Source organism: Mobula hypostoma, chromosome X1 (genome assembly GCF_963921235.1).
Source record: "Mobula hypostoma chromosome X1, sMobHyp1.1, whole genome shotgun sequence".
Classification (NCBI taxonomy): Eukaryota; Metazoa; Chordata; class Chondrichthyes; order Myliobatiformes; family Myliobatidae; genus Mobula; species Mobula hypostoma.
In genome coordinates this window covers 72,504,417-72,526,771 of record NC_086128.1, presented here as the reverse complement: position 1 = coordinate 72,526,771, position 22,355 = coordinate 72,504,417, and the positions used below count along the sequence as shown (strand labels likewise).

General features: G+C 49.2%; 1 protein-coding gene across 1 annotated transcript in view; it reads left to right on the top strand.

Annotated features, from left to right (window-relative positions):
- Positions 1–22,355, top strand: part of pgap3 (post-GPI attachment to proteins phospholipase 3) — a 49,445-nt gene that overhangs the window by 11,267 nt on the left and 15,823 nt on the right. Inside the window, exons 3-6 of the mRNA XM_063038055.1 lie at positions 11,270–11,422; positions 15,040–15,102; positions 15,204–15,265; positions 19,923–20,059. Coding sequence (XP_062894125.1) covers positions 11,270–11,422; positions 15,040–15,102; positions 15,204–15,265; positions 19,923–20,059 — 415 coding nt within the window. The remainder of the gene's footprint in view (positions 1–11,269; positions 11,423–15,039; positions 15,103–15,203; positions 15,266–19,922; positions 20,060–22,355) is intronic.

Sequence of the window (22,355 nt, the reverse complement as noted above, 5' to 3'; positions counted from 1 at the left end):
ATATAGGAGTAGAATGAGGCCATTTGGCCCATCGAGTCTGCTCCACCTTTTCATCATGGCTGATCCATTTTTATCTCAGCCCCAACCTGCTTCTGCCCTCCCGCCCCTGTATCCCTTCATGCCCTGACCAGTCAAGAATCTATCAACCTCTGCCTTAAATATACGTAGGGCTTGGCCTCCGCAGCTGCCTTTGGCAATGGATTGCACAGATTCTCCACTCTCTGGCTGAAGAAATTCCTCCTCATCTCTGTTCTAAAAGGACACCCCTCTATTTTGAGGCTGTGTCCTCTGGTTTGGACGCTCCCACCATCGGACTCGTCCTCTCCACCTCCACTGTATCGAGGCCTTTCACCATTCGATAGGTTTCAATGAGGTCACCCCTTTTCCTTCTGATGTCGAGTGAGTACCGGCCAGGAACCATCAAACGCTCTTCATGTGACAAGCCACTTAATCCTGGAATCATTTTTGCGATCTTCCTTTGAACCCTCTGCAGTTTTAACGCATTCAAAACTGTACACAATACTCCAAATGGGGCCTCTCGATTGCTTTATAAAGCCTCAACATTGCATCTTTGCATTTACATTCCTGTCCTTTTGAAATTAATGCTACCTTTGCATTTGTTTTCCTCACCATAGACTCAACCTGCAAATGAGCCTTTAGGGAATTCTGCACGAGGATTCCCAAGTCTTTTTGCAGCTCAGTTTTGTGTACTTCCACTCCATTTAGAAAGTTGTCAACCTTTTCACTTGTTCTACCAAAGAGCATGACCATACACATCCCAACACTGTATTCCGTCTGCCACTTCTTTGCTAATTCTCCTAATGTGTCTTCAAGTCCTTCTGTAGCCTCCCTATTTCCTCAAAACCATCTGTCCTTCCACCTATTTTCATATCGTCTGCAAACTTTGCAACAAAGCCATCAATTCTATCACCCAAATAATTGACGTACGACATGAAAAGAATCGGTCCCAACAGAGACCCCTGTGGAACACCACTAGTCACTGGCAGCCAGCAAGAAAAGGCCCCCTTTATTCCCACTCTTTGCCTCCTGCCAATCAGCCCCTGCTTTATCCATGCTAGAATCTTTCCTGTAATACCATGGGCTCATAGCTTGTTAAACAGCCTCATGTTTAGCACCTTGTCAGAGGTCTCCTGAAAATCCGAGGACGCAACGTCCGCTGTTTCTCCTTTGTCTATCCTGCTTGTTGTTTCCTCAAAGAATTCCAACAGATTTGCCAGGAACGATTTTCCCTTGAAACCATGCTGACTATGACCTGTTTTACCATGTGCCTCCAAGTACCCCCGAAACCACACCTTTTACAATCATTTCTAACATCTTCCCAACCACTAAGGTCAGACTAACTGGCCTATAATTTCCTTTCTTCCGTCTCTCTCCCTTCTTGAAGAGTTGAGTAACGACCTGGATGTGGGGGTAGAAGGGTGGGTTGGCAAGTTTGCAGACGACACAAAGGTGTTGTAGATGGTGTAGAGGATTGTCAAAGATTGCAGAAAGGCATTGATAGGATGCAGAAGTGGGCTGAGAAGTGGCAGATGGAGTTCAACCCGGAGAAGTGTGAGGTGGTACACTTTGGAAGGACAAACTCCAAGGCAGAGTACAAAGTAAATGGCAGGATACTTGGTAGTGTGGAGGAGCAGAGGGATCTGGGGGTACATGTCTACAGATCCCTGAAAGTTGCCTCACAGGTGGATAGGGTAGTTAAGAAATCTTATGGGGTGTTAGCTTTCATAAGTCGAGGGATAGAGTTTAAGATGCAGCTCTATAAAACTCTGGTTAGGCCACACTTGGAGTACTGTGTCCAGTTCTGGTCGCCTCACTATAGGAAGGATGTGGAAGCATTGGAAAGGGTACAGAGGAGATTTACCAGGATGCTGCCTGGTTTAGAGAGTATGCATTATGATCAGAGATTAAGGGAGCTAGGGCTTTACTCTTTGGAGAGAAGGAGGATGAGAGGAGACATGGTAGAGGTGTACAAGATAATAAGAGGAATAAGTAGAGTGGATAGCCAGTGCCTCTTTCCCAGGGCACCACTGCTCAATACAAGAGAACATGGCTTTAAGGTAAGGGGTGGAAAGTTCAAGGGGGATATTAGAGGAAGGTTTTTTACTCAGAGAGTGGTTGGTGCGTGGAATGCACTGCCTGAGTCAGTGGTGGAGGCAGATACACTAGTGAAGTTTAAGAGACTACTAGACAGGTATATGGAGGAATTTAAGGTGGGGGGTTATATGGGAGGCAGGGTTTGAGGGTCGGCACAACATTGTGGGCCGAAGGGCCTGTACTGTACTATTCTATGTTCTATGTATATTTGAATGAATGCTCTAGTTTTCCAGAACCATTCCAGAATCGAGTTCTTTGATGTTTGAGCAGATTGTCAATTATTTTTCTTTTGATTAAATTCTTGAACGAGACAGTTGCGGAAGAGCAGGGTTTTTGAGTTTGCTTCCCTGTAGCATCTGCTCTGTTCTTTCTCTTGGTGATTCTTGTGGTTTTTTTTTAATTTCTAGTTTGCTGTGGTCGCCAACGCTTTTTCAGTTTGTTCCTATCTTTTAATATCTCTTGAAGTTTATTTTTCAAAGCTTTCATCTCTCTCAAGTATCTTGCTGTTGGTTTCTTTCATTCCCTTTCCCCTGCTATAGACTGCCTACTACCAGCTGGCTCCTGTATGGTCTGATCCGATGGACTATCTGGGGGAGTTTCTGGGCGTTCTGGGCCCTTTCTCTTACGCTCTCTTGACTCTTGCTGTCTACTTTTCCACGCCTTTCCCTTACTCCTCTTTTTCCTTTCATTCAAATCACTGATAGTTTTTATCTTCCCATCTTCTACTCTCTTCTTCCTCCTTGCTTTTCCTTTCTCAGGTATTCCTCCTTTAACTCTGGCTTACAATTTTCTCTCTCTGCTTTTTTGGTATTCCCTGTTTGCTCTCCTTCACTGATAGCTGCTGCCTAGCCATGACTTCCTAAAAAACATAAAAGGAAGGTCAGAATCTGATGGAGTTGCTATGAAATTGTGCAAAATCACTATGAATTTAATTATGTTTAATGATTATGAAATGGTGCAACTAAATTCATTTATAGTTTTTTTACGCAAACAACAGGAATTCTGCAGATGCTGGAAATTCAAGCAACACACATCAAAGTTGCTGGTGAACGCAGCAGGCCAGGCAGCATCTGTAGGAAGAGGTACAGTCGACATTTCAGGCCGAGACCCTTCACCTTAGTCCTGACGAAGGGTCTCGGCCTGAAACGTCGACTGCGCCTCTTCCTATAGATGCTGCTTGGCCTGCTGCGTTCACCAGCAACTTTGATGTGTGTTGCTCATTTATAGTTTTACTCATTGGAGAAACCTATAGTCAGGAAATATTGTAAGCCTGTGTGTGGAAGAAATAAAGGGGAAATTATGTATATTATAAATAAAGTGGTTAATGAAACATTACAAGCCATGTTGCTATCTATTGTGCTCGTACATTATATTCAAGCCTCCACTGAGGATGATTTGGATGTTTTTGTCACCACTATCAGACAGAAAACCTGATGGCGTTGACGTCCGACAGTAGTGACAAGAGCACCCTTTTTTAACATGACATGCGTGAGTTGTATACAGGAGGCATCTTGTTTCCCCTCTGCTGCTAGCTGCCTCTGGCCTCTACTTAAAAATGCATAAATTTATGTCATAATTTAAAATAATTCTTTCCATACAAAAGAGACAAAGTTGACACGTCATGGTTGTGACAGTAGCAACATCAATAAATATGTAAAACTTATTGAAAAAATAGCAAACTTAGAGGAGCTTGCTCGACCTTGTTGCATTTAGCAGATGTGGAGGGCGGAAAGGGGGTCCTCAGGAATATAGTTGACCATGTGCTTGCCTGATTTTATTGCTTTTTTTAATATATAAATATCTGATGGTGCTGACAAAAACTTGGGACACATTTTGAGCAACCACCAAATAAGAGTAAACATTGTTGAAAATTCACTGCTTTTAGTTTCTGGGGCTGACCGTAAGTGCACTGAGAGCGGCAAGCATTTAAAGATCGCATGGATGAACTACAACAATTGTTCATCCCAGTTTGGCAAAAGAATAAATCAAGGAAGGTAGTGCACCCGTGGCTGACAAGAGAAATTAGGGATAGTATCAATTCCAAAGAAGAAGCATACAAATTAGCCAGAAAAAGTGGCTCACCTGAGGACTGGGAGAAGTTCAGAGTTCAGCAGAGGAGGACAAAGGGTTTAATTAGGAAGGGGAAAAAAGATTATGAGAGAAAACTGGCAGGGAACATAAAAACAGACTGTAAAAGCTTTTATAGATATGTAAAAAGGAAAAGACTGGTAAAGACAAATGTAGGTCCCCTGCAGACAGAAACAGGTGAATTGATTATGGGGAGCAAGGACATGGCAGACCAATTGAATAATTACTTTGGTTCTGTCTTCACTAAGGAGGACATAAATAATCTTCCGGAAATAGTAGGGGACAGAGGGTCCAGTGAGATGGAGGAACTGAGCGAAATACATGTTAGTAGGGGAGAGGTGTTAGGTAAATTGAAGGGATTGAAGGCAGATAAATCCCCAGGGCCAGATGGTCTGCATCCTAGAGTGCTTAAGGAAGTAGCCCAAGAAATAGTGGATGCATTAGTGATAATTTTTCAAAACTCGTTAGATTCTGGACTAGTTCCTGAGGATTAGAGGGTGGCTAATGTAACCCCACTTTTTAAAAAAGGAGGGAGAGAGAAACCGGGGAATTATAGACCGGTTAACCTAACATCGGTGGTGGGGAAACTGCTGGAGTCAGTTATCAAAGATGTGATAACAGCACATTTGGAAAGCGGTGAAATCATCGGACAAAGTCAGCATGGATTTGTGAAAGGAAAATCATGTCTGACGAATCTCATAGAATTTTTTGAGGATGTAACTAGTAGAGTGGATAGGGGAGAACCAGTGGATGTGGTATATTTGGATTTTCAAAAGGCTTTTGACAAGGTCCCACACAGGAGATTAGTGTGCAAACTTAAAGCACATGGTATTGGGGGTAAGGTATTGATGTAGATAGAGAATTGGTTAGCAGACAGGAAGCAAAGAGTGGGAATAAACGGGACCTTTTCAGAATGGCAGGCAGTGACTAGTGGGGTACCGCAAGGCTCAGTGCTGGGACCCCAGTTGTTTACAATATATATTAATGATTTAGATGAGGGAATTAAATGCAGCATCTCCAAGTTTGCGGATGACATGAAGCTGGGTGGCAGTGTTAGCAGTGAGGAGGATGCTAAGAGGATGCAGGGTGACTTGAATAGGTTAGGTGAGTGGGCAAATCCATGGCAGATGCAATTTAATGTGGATAAATGGGAGGTTATCCACTTTGGTGGCAAAAACAGGAAAACAGATTATTATCTGAATGGTGGTCGATTAGGAAAAGGGGAGGTGCAACAAGACCTGGGTGTCATTGTACACCAGTCATTGAAAGTGGGCATGCAGGTACAGCAGGCGGTGAAAAAGGCGAATGGTATGCTGGCATTTATAGCGAGAGAATTCGAGTACAGGAGCAGGGAGGTACTACTGCAGTTGTACAAGGCCTTGGTGAGACCACACCTGGAGTATTGTGTGCAGTTTTGGTCCCCTAATCTGAGGAAAGACATCCTTGCCATAGAGGGAGTACAAAGAAGGTTCACCAGATTGATTCCTGTGATGGCAGGACTTTCATATGATGAAAGACTGGATGAACTAGGCTTATACTCGTTGGAATTTAGAAGATTGAGGGGGGATCTTATTGAAACGTATAAAATCCTAAAGGGATTGGACAGGCTAGATGCAGGAAGATTGTTCCCGATGTTGGGGAAGTCCAGAATGAGGGGTCACAGTTTGAGGATAAAGGGGAAGCCTTTTAGGACCGAGATGAGGAAAAACTTCTTCACACAGAGAGTGGTGAATCTGTGGAATTATCTGCCACAGGAAACAGTTGAGGCCAGTTCATTGGCTATATTTAAGAGGGAGTTAGATATGGCCCTTGTGGCTAAAGGGATCGGGGGATATGGAGGGAAGGCTGGTGCAGGGTTCTGAGTTGGAGGATCAGCCATGATCATACTGAATGGCGGTGCAGGCTTGAAGGGCCGAATGGCCTACTCCTGCACCTGTTTTATATGTCTCTATGTTTCTATGTAAAGGGGTTGGGGGCTTACTCTTCTGATTAACAACGGATGGTGCAATCCGGGTCATATTACGATTGGGGAAAGTGCTTGTAGACTGGATATTGAACTTTTTGCTGTTGGACTCCGGCCATATTCCACCGAGATACAACACTGGGCGTCACGGGAGGTCGTTCCTGCCTGTGGCCATCGAACTTTGCAGCTCCTCCCGTGGAGGGTCAGACATCCTGAGTCAGTAGGCTGCTCCTGGACTTATTTTCCATCTGGCATAGTTTGCATTTTGTTGTTTGATTGTTTGTGGTTTTTGTATTGCTATATTTATGCTCTATTCTTGGTTGGTGCGGCTGTAACGAAACCCAATTTCCCTCGGGATCAATAAAGTATATCTATCTATCTATCTAAAGAGGTTTTTCACTCTACTCTTTCATCTGGCACGTATATTATACATTTTAAATGATTTTTTCCACACTTTTTCATCAAATTGAAGTGATAATCTCTTGTCTGAGGACAACTGATTTTGTGGGTACTGGGCTATCATATAATCATATAATTTATAAAATTAAAAACAAACTTATCAAAAAAAGTTGCATTTGCGCAAAAGACCCTCAGATGATCAACCCTGATTATTTTAAATAAGTAAATGTTACTCATTTTCAACGGAATTAGCACTTTCATACTGGGATGTGTTTTTGCTGAAGTCTCAAGAATCAGTGCTACTTTATTCCGTATACTGCGTGTATTCTAATGCAACGCCTTCAGTCCTGTGTTCACCCTTTCCGATTTTGACGTTGCAGCTCATCCTGTTGACTGCCATTTTGTCCTGTCGTCAGCCTCTCCTTGCTCAGACTCTCACTGCACACTGCCTCTTGTCTGCAAACCAGCGAGTTCACCCTCAGCACCGTCTCTCCGGTTCCCAACCCCCTGCCAAATCAGGTCATACCTTCCCCAGATGAGATCCCAATGATCCATAAACCTGAACCCCTACCCCCTGCTTCAATCCCTCGGCCACGCATTCATCTGCCAATTCTTACCCTCACTGGCACGTGGCACAGGCAGCAATCCAGAGATTGCTACCCCGGAGGTGCTGTTTCTCAGCTTTCTACCTCGCTCCCTAAAATCTCCCTTCAGGGCTTCCTCAGCTTCTCTGCCTGTGCCAATGGTGCCAGGGTGCACCAAGACTTCTGGCTGCTCACCCTCCCTCTTGAGAATGCTGTGGACCCGATCCGAGACATCCCTGACCCTGGCACCTGGGAGGCAACGTGCCATCTGGGTGTCTGTATTACACCCACAGAACCTCCTCTCTGTTCCTCTGAGTAAGGAATATCTATCAGCACTACAGTCCTCTCCACCTCTCTGCTCTTCTAAGCCACAGCACCAGACTCAGTGCCCGAGACCTGGTCACTGTGGCTCCCACTGGTAGGTCATCCCCCTTAACAGTATCTAAAGATATATACTTAATATTGAGGGGAGCGGCCACAGGTATACTCTGCACTGGCTGTCTATTTTCCCCCTTTCTCCTGACAGTCACCCAGTTACCTGTCTCCTACAACCTTGGGGTAACTACCTTCCTGCATCTCCTGACTATCTCCTGTGTGAGTGGAAGGACATCGAGATGCATCTCCTGTCTATCTCCTGTATGAGTGGAAGGAGATCGAGATGCATCTCCTGTCTATCTCCTGTGTGTGTGGAAGGACATCAAGATGCATCTCCTGTCTATCTCCTGTATGAGTGGAAGGAGATCGAGATGCATCTCTTGTCTATCTCCTGTGTGTGTGGAAGGACATCGAGATGCATCTCCTGTCTATCTCCTGTGTGTGTGGAAGGACATCGAGATGCATCTCCTGTCTATCTCCTGTGTGTGTGGAAGGAGATCGAGATGCATCTCCTGTCTATCTCCTGTGTGCGTGGAAGGGCATCGAGATGCGTCTCCTGTCTATCTCCTGTATGAGTGGAAGGAGATCGAGATGCATCTCCTGTCTATCTCCTGTGTGCGTGGAAGGACATCGAGATGCATCTCCTGTCTATCTCCTGTATGAGTGGAAGGAGATCGAGATGCATCTCCTGTCTCTGTCCTGTGTGTGTGGAAGGACATCGAGATGCATCTCCTGTCTATCTCCTGTGTGTGTGGAAGGAGATCGAGATGCATCTCCTGTCTATCTCCTGTGTGTGTGGAAGGACATCGAGATGCGTCTCCTGTCTATCTCCTGTATGAGTGGAAGGAGATCGAGATGCATCTCCTGTCTATCTCCTGTGTGTGTGGAAGGACATCGAGATGCATCTCCTGTCTATCTCCTGTACGAGTGGAAGGAGATCGAGATGCATCTCCTGTCTATCTCCTGTGTGTGTGGAAGGACATCAAGATGCATCTCCTGTCTATCTCCTGTATGAGTGGAAGGAGATCGAGATGCATCTCCTGTCTATCTCCTGTGTGTGTGGAAGGACATCGAGATGCATCTCCTGTCTATCTCCTGTGTGTGTGGAAGGACATCGAGATGCATCTCCTGTCTATCTCCTGTGTGTGTGGAAGGAGATCGAGATACATTTCCTGTCTATCTCCTGTGTGTGTGGAAGGACATCGAGATGCATCTCCTGTCTATCTCCTGTGTGTGTGGAAGGACATCGAGATGCATCTCCTGTCTATCTCCTGTGTGTGTGGAAGGACATCGAGATGCATCTCCTGTCTATCTCCTGTGTGTGTGGAAGGACATCGAGATGCATCTCCTGTCTATCTCCTGTGTGTGTGGAAGGAGATCGAGATGCATCTCCTGTCTATCTCCTGTGTGTGTGGAAGGACATCGAGATGCATCTCCTGTCTATCTCCTGTGTGTGTGGAAGGACATCGAGATGCATCTCCTGTCTATCTCCTGTGTGTGTGGAAGGACATCGAGATGCATCTCCTGTCTATCTCCTGTGTGTGTGGAAGGACATCGAGATGCATCTCCTGTCTATCTCCTGTGTGTGTGGAAGGAGATCGAGATGCATCTCCTGTCTATCTCCTGTGTGTGTGGAAGCAGATCGAGATGCATCTCCTGTCTATCTCCTGTGTGTGTGGAAGGACATCGAGATGCATCTCCTGTCTATCTCCTGTGTGTGTGGAAGGAGATCGAGATGCATCTCCTGTCTATCTCCAGTGCGTGTGGAAGGACCGCGAGCTGCAGCTTGGTGTACCTGGTGCAGTTAGCTGGGAGAGGGGATGTCTCCCGGACTTCACACATCCCCACAGACATTACAAAACACTGGCCCTGGGGTCATTCCCACTTATTAACCAGGTCCTAACCCATGAGGAATGAACAAGTAAGGTGGGGGGGGGGGGGAAGAGAGAGAGAGAGAGAGAGAGAGAGAGAGAGAGAGAGAGAGAGAAAAAAAAAGAAAAAGAAAAAGAATTTACAAGACAATCTACCTGACCCAAGCCTGATGAGCCAAAGCTACTCTAAAGACTGGTACACTCAGTAGAATGGCCGCTCCACTTGAGCGTGAATTCTTATTGCCCCGCTTCCTGACTGGTTGCTTATCAAATCAGAAAAACTGCCACAAAATCTTCATTCCACCCCTATTTAAAAAGTAGTTGTTTTCACGCACTGCTGACATGGATTGTTCACCTCCAATGAGCCTCAGGACTCAAACCACCAGGTTCAGGAACAGTTATTACCCCCCAACCATCAGGAAGGAGGTACAGGAGCCTCAGGACCCACACCACCAGGTTCAGGAACAGTTATTACCTCGCGACCATCAGGAAGGAGGTACAGGAGCCTCAGGACCCACACCACCAGGGTCAGGAACAGTTATTACCCCTCAACCATCAGGAAGGAGGTACAGGAGCCTCAGGACCCACACCACCAGGTTCAGGAACAGTTATTACCCCCCAACCATCAGGAAGGAGGTACAGGAGCCTCAGGACCCACACCACCAGGGTCAGGAACAGTTATTACCCCTCAACCATCAGGAAGGAGGTACAGGAGTCTCAGGACCCACACCACCAGGTTCAGGAACAGTTATTACCCCCTCAACCATCAGGAAGGAGGTACAGGATCCTTAGGACCCAAACCACCAGGTTCAGGAACAGTTATTACCCCCTCAACCATCAGGAAGGAGGTACAGGAGCCTCAGGACCCACACCACCAGGTTCAGGAGCAGTTATTACCCCCTCAACCATCAGGAAGGAGGTACAGGATCCTCAGGACCCAAACCACCAGGTTCAGGAACAGTTATTACCCCCTCAACCATCAGGAAGGAGGTATAGGAGCCTCAGGACCCACACCACCAGGTTCAGGAGCAGTTATTACCACCTCAACTATCAGGCTCTTGCCCCATCACTGAACTGTTCCCACAACCTATGGACCCACTTTCAAGGACTCTTCATCTCACGTTCTGGATATTTATTGCTTAGTTAACTATTATTATTATTTCATCTTTTTTTCTTTTGTATTTGAGGATTTTGTTGTCTTTTGTCCTGTTGGGTGTGGTCTTTCAGTGACTCTGGTGTGTTTACTGGAATTACTGTGAATGCCCACAAGAAAACAAATCTTTGGGTTGTATATAGTGACGTATATGTACTTTGATAATACTTACTGACCGTTACAACACTAGTGTTCAGGGCAGCAGTGAAGATGCTCCATCCCTGGTGGTTTTCAGGGGCTTCCTTCGTCGTGTCAGTAGCTTTCTCATGGTCTTCACCACTGTCAGTCGTGCAAGTCCTGGGTGGAGGCTCAGGAATACTGTCACACTCAGATGTTGAAGGATTCTTCATTGCTGTTTCTGTGACAGTTTCGTTTGACCCGTCAGGGTTGTTACCCTGAGATGAACCCCCCCGAACCAGGAGGACCGGTGGACTGCTCTCAGTCTGGCCTCTACCCTCTGACCTCTTTGTCTTGGGTGATTCTACCAAGAGCCACAGCATAAAGCCCCTGACTCCAGCCAACACAGCTCTCCGGGTCACTGAGGCATGCAAGTCTTCAAACCCTTGTGGTCCTCTCGGAGGATTTTGATAATGACTTTGAACTTTGAGAGTGGAGCGGTTTGTGTCCGAGGGGTGAGGGAGGGATGGTGGGATTGGGATACGCTGGGGGTGAATGAAAGTGCACCAGCTGATTTTCTCCTTTGTCTCGTTTTCTCCCGCAGTGGCCTTTCTACCGGTTCCTGTTCTTCCAGGAGCCCGCCTCGGCCTTTGCCTCGATGCTGAACGGAGTGGCTAACCTGCTGATGTTGGCCAGGTACCGGTCTGCGGTGCCCAGCGAATGCCCCATGTACAGCACCTGCGTCTCCTTTGCCATCGTAAGCAGATCACCGGTCCTCCAGGCGGATCGCTGGGGAATCGGGCCTGTCTCCGGCTCTCTCTCGGGGCAGGGGAATGCGGACTGGTGCCCAGGAGTCAGAATTGCCTCCGTAAACCAGAATCCAAATCGGAGCGAACCTCACACAAATTGCTGGAGGGACTCGGCGGGTCGGGCAGCATCTCTGGAGGGGAATAAGCAGTCGGTGTTTTGGGACTGGAAGGGAAGGGGGAAGAAGCCAGAATAAGAAGGGAGGAGGGAAAGGAGGACAAGGTGACAGGTGAGACCAGGTGAGGGGGGAGGTGGGTGGGTGTGGGAGAGGGAGGAGTACAAGCTGACAGGTGAGGAAGAAAGTGGGGGAGGGGGAGGAGGAGGACAAACTGAAGGTGACAGGTGAGACCAGGTGAGGGGGAAGGTGGGTGGGTGTGGGAGAGGGAGGAGTACAAGCTGACAGGTGAGGAAGAAAGTGGGGGAGGGGGAGGAGGAGGACAAACTGAAGGTGACAGGTGAGACCAGGTGAGGGGGAAGGTGGGTGGGGGAGGGGGATGAGGACAAGCTGACAGGTGACAGGTGAGACCAGGTGAGGGGGAAGGTGGGTGGGGGAGGGGGAGCAGTACAAGCTGACAGGTGACAGGTGAGACCAGGTGAGGGGGAAGGTGGGTGGGTGGGGAAGGGGGAGGAGTACAAGCTGACAGGTGACAGGTGAGACCAGGTGAGGGGGAAGGTGGGTGGGTGAGGGATGGGGAGGAGCACAAGCTGACAGGTGAGACCAGGTGAGGGGAAAGGTGGGTGGGTGAGGGAGGGGGAGGAGCACAAGCTGACAGGTGAGACCAGGTGAGGGGGAAGGTGGGTGGGTGAGGGAGGGGGAGGAGGACAAGCTGACAGGTGAGGGGTGGGTGTGTTGGGGAGGGGAGGAGGACAAGGTGACAGGTGAGACCAGGTGAGGGGGAAGGTGGGTGTGTTGGGGAGGGGAGGAGGACAAGCTGACAAGTGACAGGTGTGTGGGTAGGGGAAGGGGGAATGAAGAGGGAAGCTGGGAGATGACAGGTGGGTAGGAAAGATAAAGGGCTGGAGAGGAAGGAATCTGATAGGAGAGGAGAGTGGACTATGGGAGAAAGGGAAGGAGGACGGGCACCAGGGGGAGGTGCAGTTGAGGAGACGAGGTGGGAGACCAGAATGGGGAAATGAAGAGTGATTGGAAAGAAGAAATTGATATCCAAGCCACCAGTTTGGAGGCCACCCAGACGGAATATAAGTTGTTGCTCCTCCACTCTGAGGGTGGCCTCATCTCTTCACAAGAGACGGCTGACGTGTCGGAATGGGAATGGGAATTTCCAGGATGGCCACCGGGAAATTCCCCAAGTATTAGAATCAGGTTTAATGTCACTGGCACGTGTCATGACATCTGTCGTTTTGCAACAGCGGTACATTGCAAAACAGACTTAAAATAACTGTAAGTTACAATAAGAAAGATATATATAATACAAAAGTGGATCAAAATATAATCAGGTAGTGTACACGGATTGGTTCATCATCTGGAAAACTGATGGCGGAGGGGAAGAAGCTGCTCTTGGAGTGTTGTGTGGGTGTGTGTGTGTCTTCAGGCTCCTGTACCTCATCTTTGAAAGGAGAGAGCAGAGGGCATGTCCTGGGTGGCGGGGGGGGGGACCTTTAATGATGGATACCACCCTCTCAGGCATTGCTCGGTGCTGGGGAGGCCAGTGCCCATGATGGAGTGGCGAGCCGTCCCACACCAGACACTGGAGCAACCGGTCAGAGTGCTCCCCACGGCACAGTAAATTTGGCGACGTACCAAATCTCCTCAAACTGCTGACGAAGTCGAGCTGCTGTCTTGTCTGACATCTGACTGCATGGATATGTTGGGCCCAGGATAGATAGATCCTCAGGGATGCAGGAACCTGAGGCTGCTCCCCCCCCACCCCCCGACGATGAAGACTGATGTGTCTTCCCTCGTTTTCCCCTTCCCGGTCCACCATCAATTCATTACACCTTCAAGATTAAGAATGTTTATTGTCAATCTTCAGAATACAAATGTAAAGGAGACAAAATCATTGTTATCCCAAAACCCCAGAGCTTTGACAAACTTCTATCGATGTGTTGTGGAGAGTATACTGACTGGCTGCAGCACAGCCTGGTCTGGAAACACCAATGCCCTTGAATGGAAAATCCTACAAAAAGTAGTGGATACGGTCCAGTCTGTCATGGGTAAAGCCCTCCCCACCATTGAGAACATCTACATGAAACGCTGTTGCAGGAAAGAAGCATCCATCATCAGGGACCCCCACCACCCAGGACACACTCTCTTCTCACTGCTGTGATCAGGAAGGAGATACAGGAGCCTCAGGAACCACACCACCAGGTTCAGGAACGGTTATTACCCCTCAACTATCAGGAAGGAGGTACAGGAGCCTCAGGACTCACACCACCAGGTTCAGGAACAGGTATTACCCCATAACCATCAGGAAGGAGGTACAGGAGTCTCAGGACCCACACCACCAGGTTCAGGGACAGTTATTACCCCTCAACCATCAGGAAAGAGGTACAGGAGCCTCAGGACCCACACCACCAGGTTCAGGGACAGTTATTACCCCTCAACCATCAGGAAAGAGGTACAGGAGCCTCAGGACCCACACCACCAGGTTCAGGAACAGTTATTACCCCTCAACCATCAGGAAGGAGGTACAGGAGCCTCAGGGCCCACACCACCAGGTTCAGGGACAGTTATTACCCCTCAACCATCAGGAAAGAGGTACAGGAGCCTCAGGACCCACACCACCAGGTTCAGGGACAGTTATTACCCCTCAACCATCAGGAAAGAGGTACAGGAGCCTCAGGACCCACACCACCAGGTTCAGGGACAGTTATTACCCCTCAACCATCAGGAAGGAGGTACAGGAACCTCAGGGCCCACACCACCCAGCTCAGGAACAGTTATTACCCCTCAACCATCAGGAAGGAGGTACAGGAGCCTCAGGACCCACACCACCAGGTTCAGGAACAGTTATTACCCCCTCAATTCTCTTGATTGCCCCATCATTGAAGTTCTCTGACTATCCACACGGTCAATACCTCTCATCATCTTATACACCTCTATCAGGTCACCTCTCGTCCTCCGTCGCTCCAAGGAGAAAAGGCCGAGTTCACTCAACCTATTCTTATAAGGCATGCTCCCCAATCCAGGCAACATCCTTGTAAATCTCCTCTGCACCCTTTCTACGGTTTCCACGTCCTTCCTGTAGTGAGGCGTCTAGAACTGAGCACAGTACATGAAGTGCTGGAATGGACTGTAGATCAAGGTCTCTTTGGAGCCAATGGTGAGGGGTGGATCGTTACTTTTGCTGGTGCAAGTGGGGCGAGGGGTAGGGATGAGGGTTGATGTTTCGGCTGTTGCCTGTGCGTGGGAGGGGGGCCGGAGCTTTGGTACACTGATGTTTCTGTCATACCTTGGGCTTCTCTCCGTTTTGTGGGTGTCTGTGACGAGTAAGAATTTCAGGTGGCGTACTGTGTACATTCCCCGATATGATATTGGCCCATTTGAACTCACTGGGTCACGACTGACTAATGCTGCCAAGTGGTGACCGTCTCTCTTCCTGGCAGGTCACGCTGAACGCCTGGCTTTGGTCCACCGTCTTCCACACCCGCGACACCGCGCTGACAGAGGTGAGTGGCCGTGCTCCGCCCGCTCTGAGCTCGCTCTGCCCTGACGGAACCCACCCTTGGTGAATTCATTGCCCCTCTGTTTCTCTTTTCCCCTTCTGCAGAGAATGGACTACTTCTGTGCCTCCGCAGTGTTGCTGTACTCCACCTACCTGTGCTGTGTGCGGTGAGTGTCTCACGTCCTGGAGGCTTCGCCTCACTGAGTTTCGGTGAGACGGCCCAACCAGAGGTGCAGGGTGAGGTGATGGAGGGGCATATCGGAGGGGGAACTCTTCACTGAGGGGGTGGGACGAGCTGCCAGCGCACGCGGTGGTCTCAAAAGTTCAAAGTAAAGTACCTAATAGGTCAGCATCAGCAGCCCTGAGATCCAGCGAACAGCACGCACAAAATGCTGGAGGGTCTCGGCCGGAATCGTCGGCTGTTCACTCTTTACCACAAATGCTGCCTGGCCTGCCGAGCTCCTCCAGCACCTTGTGTGTGTTGCTACAGAATCCTAACAGTAACAGGATCAATGAAAGATCAGCCAGAGTGAGGAAGACAAGAAACTCTGCAAGTGCAAATATAAAGAAATAGCAATAAATAACGAGAACGTGAGATAAAGAGTCCTTAAAGTGAGATCATTGGTTGAGGGAACATTTCAGTGATCGGGGCAATAACAGTTCCTGAACCTGGTTTTTGTGGGTCCTGAGGCTCCTGTACATCCTTCCTGATGGTTGAGGGGGTAATAACTGTTCCTGAACCTGGTTTTTGTGGGTCCTGAGGCTCCTGTACCTTCTTCCTGATGGTTGAGGGGTAATAACTGTTCCTGAACCTGGTGGTGTGGGTCCTGAGGCTCCTGTACCTCCTTCCTGATGGTTAAGGGGGTAATAACTGTTCCTGTACCTGGTGATGTGGGCCCTGAGGCTCCTGTACCTCCTTCCTGATGGCAGCAGGGAGAAGAGAGCATGCCCTGGGTGGTGGGGATCCCTGGTGATGGTTTGCAGAGTCGATCTGAACATTTAAGAGAAGTTTAGATTGGGTCATGGATGGGAGGGGTATGGAGGTCTATGGTCTGGGTGTAATTTGCTGGAACTAGGCAGTTTAAATGGTCCGGCATGGACTAGATGGGTGAAGGGCCTGTTTCTGCACTGAAGCGCTCTCCGAGTCATTACCTACCTCATTATCGTGTACCTGAACTGCGATTTTTCCACTGTGACTGCATTGCTGCTGTCGAACATCGAACACTACAGCACAGAACAGGCTCCCCGGTCCAGAGCGCTGCGCCGACCTTTTAACCCGCTGCAAGATCAACCCAACCCTTCCCTCCCACATAACCCTCCATTTTTATATCGTCCACGTGCCTCTCGCAGAGCTTCCTAAATGCCCCTGATGTACCTGCCTCTCTCGGCACCCAGGCAGGTCCATCCAACGTACCCACCCCTGTCTGTGTGCGATTTCACTCTGACTTTCCTCCAGTCACCTTAAAATCACGTTAACCTCCCCTTGTCCTGCCCCAACGCTCTGAGCCATGAATTGAATCTGCGTGGGCAGTATGCAAGACAAGTCCCGGTGCACGTTACAATTCGCCAGTTGCAATTTCACCAGAGTCTCCTGCAGCCACAACCCCCCTCCACTGTCCTGTCTGACCCCCTGCCTGGTCACCGTCGCCTTGGTGTGGTGGGGAGGGAGCAGAAGGTGAGGGTGGGTGGTGTCGGTGTGAAGGCAATCGGGGGCACAAGCAGAAGAATCCTGCAGATGCTGGAAATCCAGAGCAAAACACACACACACACCCCCCCCTTCCCCCCCCCACCCCCAGTCAGGCGGCATGTCTGGATATTGTGGGCCACCAGATTTCTGTGTAGGTAGCCTCCAACCTGATGGCATGAACATCGATTTCTCCAACATCCAGTAATACTTCTCCCGTCCCTCCTCCCGGCTTTCACTGTTCACCAGTCCAGTTCGCCTATCACCCCTTCTCTTATCTCCCCCTGCTCCCCGTCCTCCTTCCCATTCTCCCACGGTCCACTCTCCTCTCCTATCACATTCCTTCTTCTCCAGCCCTTTACCTCTTCCACCAATCTATCACCTCCCAGCTTCTAACTTCACCCCCCCCCCGATCCCTTATCCACCTACCTTCCCCCTCACCTGGTCTCCCGTCACCTGTGGGCTTGTACACCTCCCCCTCCCCCAGCCACCCACCTTCCCCCTCACCTGTCAGCTTGTCCTCCTCCCCCTTCCTCACCCACGCACCTTCCCCCTCACCTGTCACCTGTGGGCTTGTACACCTCCCTCTCCCCCACCACCTACCCACCTTCCCCCTCACCTGATCTCACCTGTCAGATTCTACACCTCCCCCTCCCCCACCCACCTACCTTCCCCCTCACCTGTCAGCTTGTCCTCCTCCCCCTCTCCCCCACCCACCTTCCCCCTCACCTGGTCTCACCTGTCAGCTTGTCCTCTTCCCTCTCCCCCCACCCCCACCACTTCTCCCCCCCCTTTCCAGTCCTGATGAAGGGTCTCAGCCAAGAACATTGACTGTTTATTCCCCTCCACTGACGCTACCCGACCCGTGCAGTTTCTCCAGCATTGTGTGTGTGTTGCAGGTGATAAGAAGCAGTGAGTTGGGAAGTGCAGAAGGAGTTGTTTGCTCGGCCAATGTTTGTAGGCCTGGTGCTCGCTAACTCGAGTAGTTTCACTGTCACAGTAACCAGGACCCAGTGTCCCACCCAACTCCTGTATGCCAATAACCGGGGGGGACGAGGTGACAGTCAACGTTATTCGCCATATACACTCAGTATCCACTCTATCAGGTAGGTACACCTGTACACCTGCTCATTAATGCAAGTATCTAATCAGCCAATCATGTGGCAGCAACTTAATGCATAAAAGCTTGCAGATGTGGTCAAGAGGTTCAGTTGTTTCAGACCATCCTAGAACGGGGCAGAAATGTGATCTGAATGACTTTGATCCTGAAATGATTGTTGGTGCCAGATGGGGTGGTTTGAGTATGTCAGAAACTGCTGATCTCCTGGGGTTTTCACACACACAGCAGTCTCTAGAGTTTGCTGAAAAGGGAAAAAACATCCAGTGAGTGGCAGTTCTGTGGGTGGAAACGTCTTGTTAATGAGAGAGGTCAGAGGAGAATGGCCAGACTGGTTCAGGCTGACAGGAAGGTGACAGTAACTCAGATAACCACAGGTTACGACAGTGGTGTGCAGAAGAGCATCTCTGAACGCATGACATGTTGGACTTTGAAGCGGACGGGTTACATCAGCAGAAGGCCACGAGCGTGCGCCCAGTGACCACTTTATTAAGGACAGGAGGTCCCTAACAAAGTGGCCGCTGGTTGTGTTATCCCACTGAGGTTTTGGCTGCAGCTGTTTGTGAGGCAGCTTGATGTCACACCCCATCTCATAAAGTGGCCTGTGAGTGGACGTTGGCATGTGGTATGTGGGCCAGGGTACGACATGTAACAAAAAAGCAATAGTTATACAGAATAAAGAATTATACATAAAATTAAAGTTGGAGGTTAAACTATGGATATGGAATGAAATTACTGGAGGTGTTTACAATGGAAACAGCTTTCAAAAGTGGTTTAAATTGTTTACAATGCAGTGACAGGCGAGCCAGAAGGTTTGATCAGATTAGCTGTCTGGGGGAAGAAGCGTTTAAGATGGTGGGAGGTTTCTGCTTTGGTAGCGGAAGAGTATTATTTTTTAATTGAATTTTATTCAGCTGTTTGGAGGTTCAGCGCAGAGCACGGTCACCATATATAACCATATAACCATATAACAATTACAGCAGGGAAACAGGCCATCTCGGCCCTTCTAGTCCATGCTGAACTCTTACCCTATCCTATTCCTACCGACCTGCACTCAGCCCATAACCCTCCATTCCTTTCCTGTCCATATATCTGTCCAATTTAACTTTAAATGACAACATCGAACCTGCCTCAACCACTTCTGCTGGAAGCTCGTTCCACACAGCTACCACTCTCTGAGTAAAGAAGTTCCCCCTCATGTTACCCTTAAACTTTTGCCCTCTAATTCTCGACCCATGCCCTCTTGTTTGAATCTTCCCCACTCTCAATGGAAAAAGCCTATTCACGTCAACTCTATCTATCCCCCTCATCATTTTAAACACCTCTATCAAGTCCCCCCTCAACCTTCTAAAGACCCAACTTGTTCAACCTTTCTCTGTAACTTAGGAGATGAAACCCAGGCAACGTTTTAGTAAACCTCCTCTGTACTCTCTCAATTTTATTGACATCCTTCCTATAATTCGGTGACCAGAACTGTACACAATACTCCAGATTTGGCCTTACCAATGCCTTATACAAATTCAACATTACATCCTAACTCCTATACTCAATGCTCTGATTAATAAAGGCCAGCAAACCAAAAGCTTTCTTCACCACCCTATTTGTCATGAGCCGCAACAACTCCCACCTATTTAACCGCAGCCCAGATCACAGGACAGTTTACAATGACTCATTAGCCAAACGACTGCTGCGTCTTTGGAAGGTGGGAGGAAACCCACAGGGTGAACGTACAAACTCCTCGTGGGCAGAGGCGCAATCGAACTCTGTACTCGACACCCCGAGCTGTAGTAACCTCAGCCAACTCTCGCACTCTGTAACGACAAGAGTGCACCGAACTACCCAGCCCCGTGCCTGCGGTGTCCCACCTGTCCAGGGGGCTCCTCTCCCCTCACTCCGCCCTCTTACACCCTGCACCTTGGCCTGGTGCGTTGAGATTGCAAAGGGGTGGGACCTGATTGGCGTCCGCCTGCTTCGCCCTCTCTGCTGGAGCCTGGCTCATCGTCCGCGTGTGTTTCCTCCACAGGACTCTGGGCCTGAACCGCCCCCGGGTGGCCAGTCTGTTCGGGACGCTGCTCATCGTACTCTTCACGGGCCACATCTGGTACCTCAGCTACGTGCACTTCGACTATGGCTATAACATGGCTGCCAACGTTTGCATAGGTGAGAGAGTCCAACACACGAGCCAGCTCCTTCAGTCTTAATTGTAAATGCTTGTTTATTTCAGTCCAAGCCTAATTGTCATACAGCCATACAGGAATCTAGCCAAGCGAAACCGCGTTACCCTGGGGCCAAAGTGCAAACTTACTGCCCGTTACGCCACTGGGGTTTAGGGCAGCCATGAAGGCTCTTCACCTCTGGGCTTCCTTCATCATGTCAGTAGCCTCCTCTCCGTTCTCACTACCGTCAGCCATGGAAGTCCCAGTTGGACACTCAGGAATACCCTCACACTCAGATGTAGTAGGATTCTTCACTGCTGTTTCCGTAACAGTCAGGGTTGTTAGCTCTAAGCTGACCTCCCCGAACTTGGAGGTCCGGTGGTCCACTCTCAGTCTGGCCTCTACCCTTTGACCTGTTTAGTATGGGTGACCCTACCAGGGGCCAAAGCATAAAGCCCTGACTCCAGCCAGCATAGCTCTCCAGGTCACTGAGGCACGCAAGACGAGGTTGTGGTCCTTCTGGGTGCAAAACACAGTATCAACAGCCATTCACATATAAGATATAAGTGAAATATAGACACACACACACACGAAGAACATCGTCCAAGTCCCTGAATCCGTGTGTGTTGCAGCAGTCTGCAGTCAAAAACAATGCAGCTTGTCTTCTGCTGAGCAAACACTAGAGGGCAGCACTGACTCCAGCTCGGGCGCCACACCACACTGCCTCCGGTGGAGGGCGCCGACTCCGGCGCCTGTTCTCTGGATAGGCGACACCGCGGCTTGAGGCCTAGTCCACAGCAGCCCCGCCGTCCGCCGATACATCAGTGAATCAGACTTGCATCATTCCACGTTCAAAAAAAATGTCCCAGCAGGGTCTTGCGATCGCAAGTAAGGCGACTAAGATGGTCACTCGCGGTTAGACTGCACACCGATGCCTCTCTTGCGGGCAGCATCGTGGTCCGCACCGTCCAGCTCCTTCATTTTCTCTGCCAACTGATGGGGTAAATCTGCAGTGTAGTAAGTTCTTGAATGTCCAGCAGGGTCTTCCTGCAACAGTGGAAAATACTTTTAAAAAAGGCAATAACACCCTTGAATGCCCCCTAGAAGCAGCTGTGTCTTACCTGAAGACGCCGTCGTCTTATCTGAAGGTGTTCTGAGTTCAGGTATAGACTGTCAGTGAAAGAGAACTTCACTCGACACCACCAGTGCTCTGCTTGTCCTGGGAGTGTGGTGGGGCAGGCTGTCTCGGTGCCTAACTCTTGCTACCTCTCTCCGTTTATTTTTACAAAATGTCTCTGTTACAAATTCAGGGCTACAATATCTACAATCAGTGACGTGACTACACAACTACTGAAGCTAATGGAAACCGTAGAAAGGGTGCAGAGGAGATTTACAAGGATGTTGCCTGGATTGGGGAGCATGCCTTATGAGAATAGGTTGAGTGAACTCGGCCTTTTCTCCTTGGAGCGACGGAGGATGAGAGGTGACCTGATAGAGGTGTACAAGATGATGAGAGGCATTGATCGTGTGGATAGAAACATAGAAAATATACAGCACAATACAGACCCTTCAGCCCACAAAGCTGTGCTGAACATGTCCCTACCTTAGAAATTACCTAGGCTTTACCCACAGCCCTCTATTTTTCTAAGCTCCATGTACCCATCCAGGAGTCTCTTAAAAGACCCTATCGTTTCCGCCTCCACCACTGCCGCCGGCAGCCCATTCCACGCACTCACCACTCTCTGCGTAAAAAACTTACCCCTGACATCTCCTCTGTACCTACTTCCCAGCACCTTAAAACTGTGCCCTCTCGTGCTAGCCATTTCAGCCTCTGACTAAACTCTTTTGAGTTTAAGAGCCGAGAGGTAATGTTGCAGCTATATAGGACCCAGGTCAGACCCCACTTGGAGTACTGTGCTCAGTTCTGGTCGCCTCACTACAGGAAGGACGTGGAAACCATAGCAAGGGTGTAGCGGAGGTTTACAAGGATGTTGCCTGGATTGGGGAGCATTTATGAGAATAGGTTGAGTGAACTCGGCCTTTTCTCCTTGGAGCGACGGAGGATGAGAGGTGACCTGATAGAGGTGTACAAGATGATGAGAGGCATTGATCGTGTGGATAGTCAGAGGCTTTTTCCCAGGGCTGAAATGGCTAGCACGAGAGGGCACAGTTTTAAGGTGCTTGGAAGTAGGTACAGAGGAGATGTCAGGGGTAAGTTTTCTACGCAGAGAGTGGTGAGTGTGTGGAATGGACTGGAGGTGGACAGGGGTTGGAGGTGGATACAATTGGGTCTTTTAAGG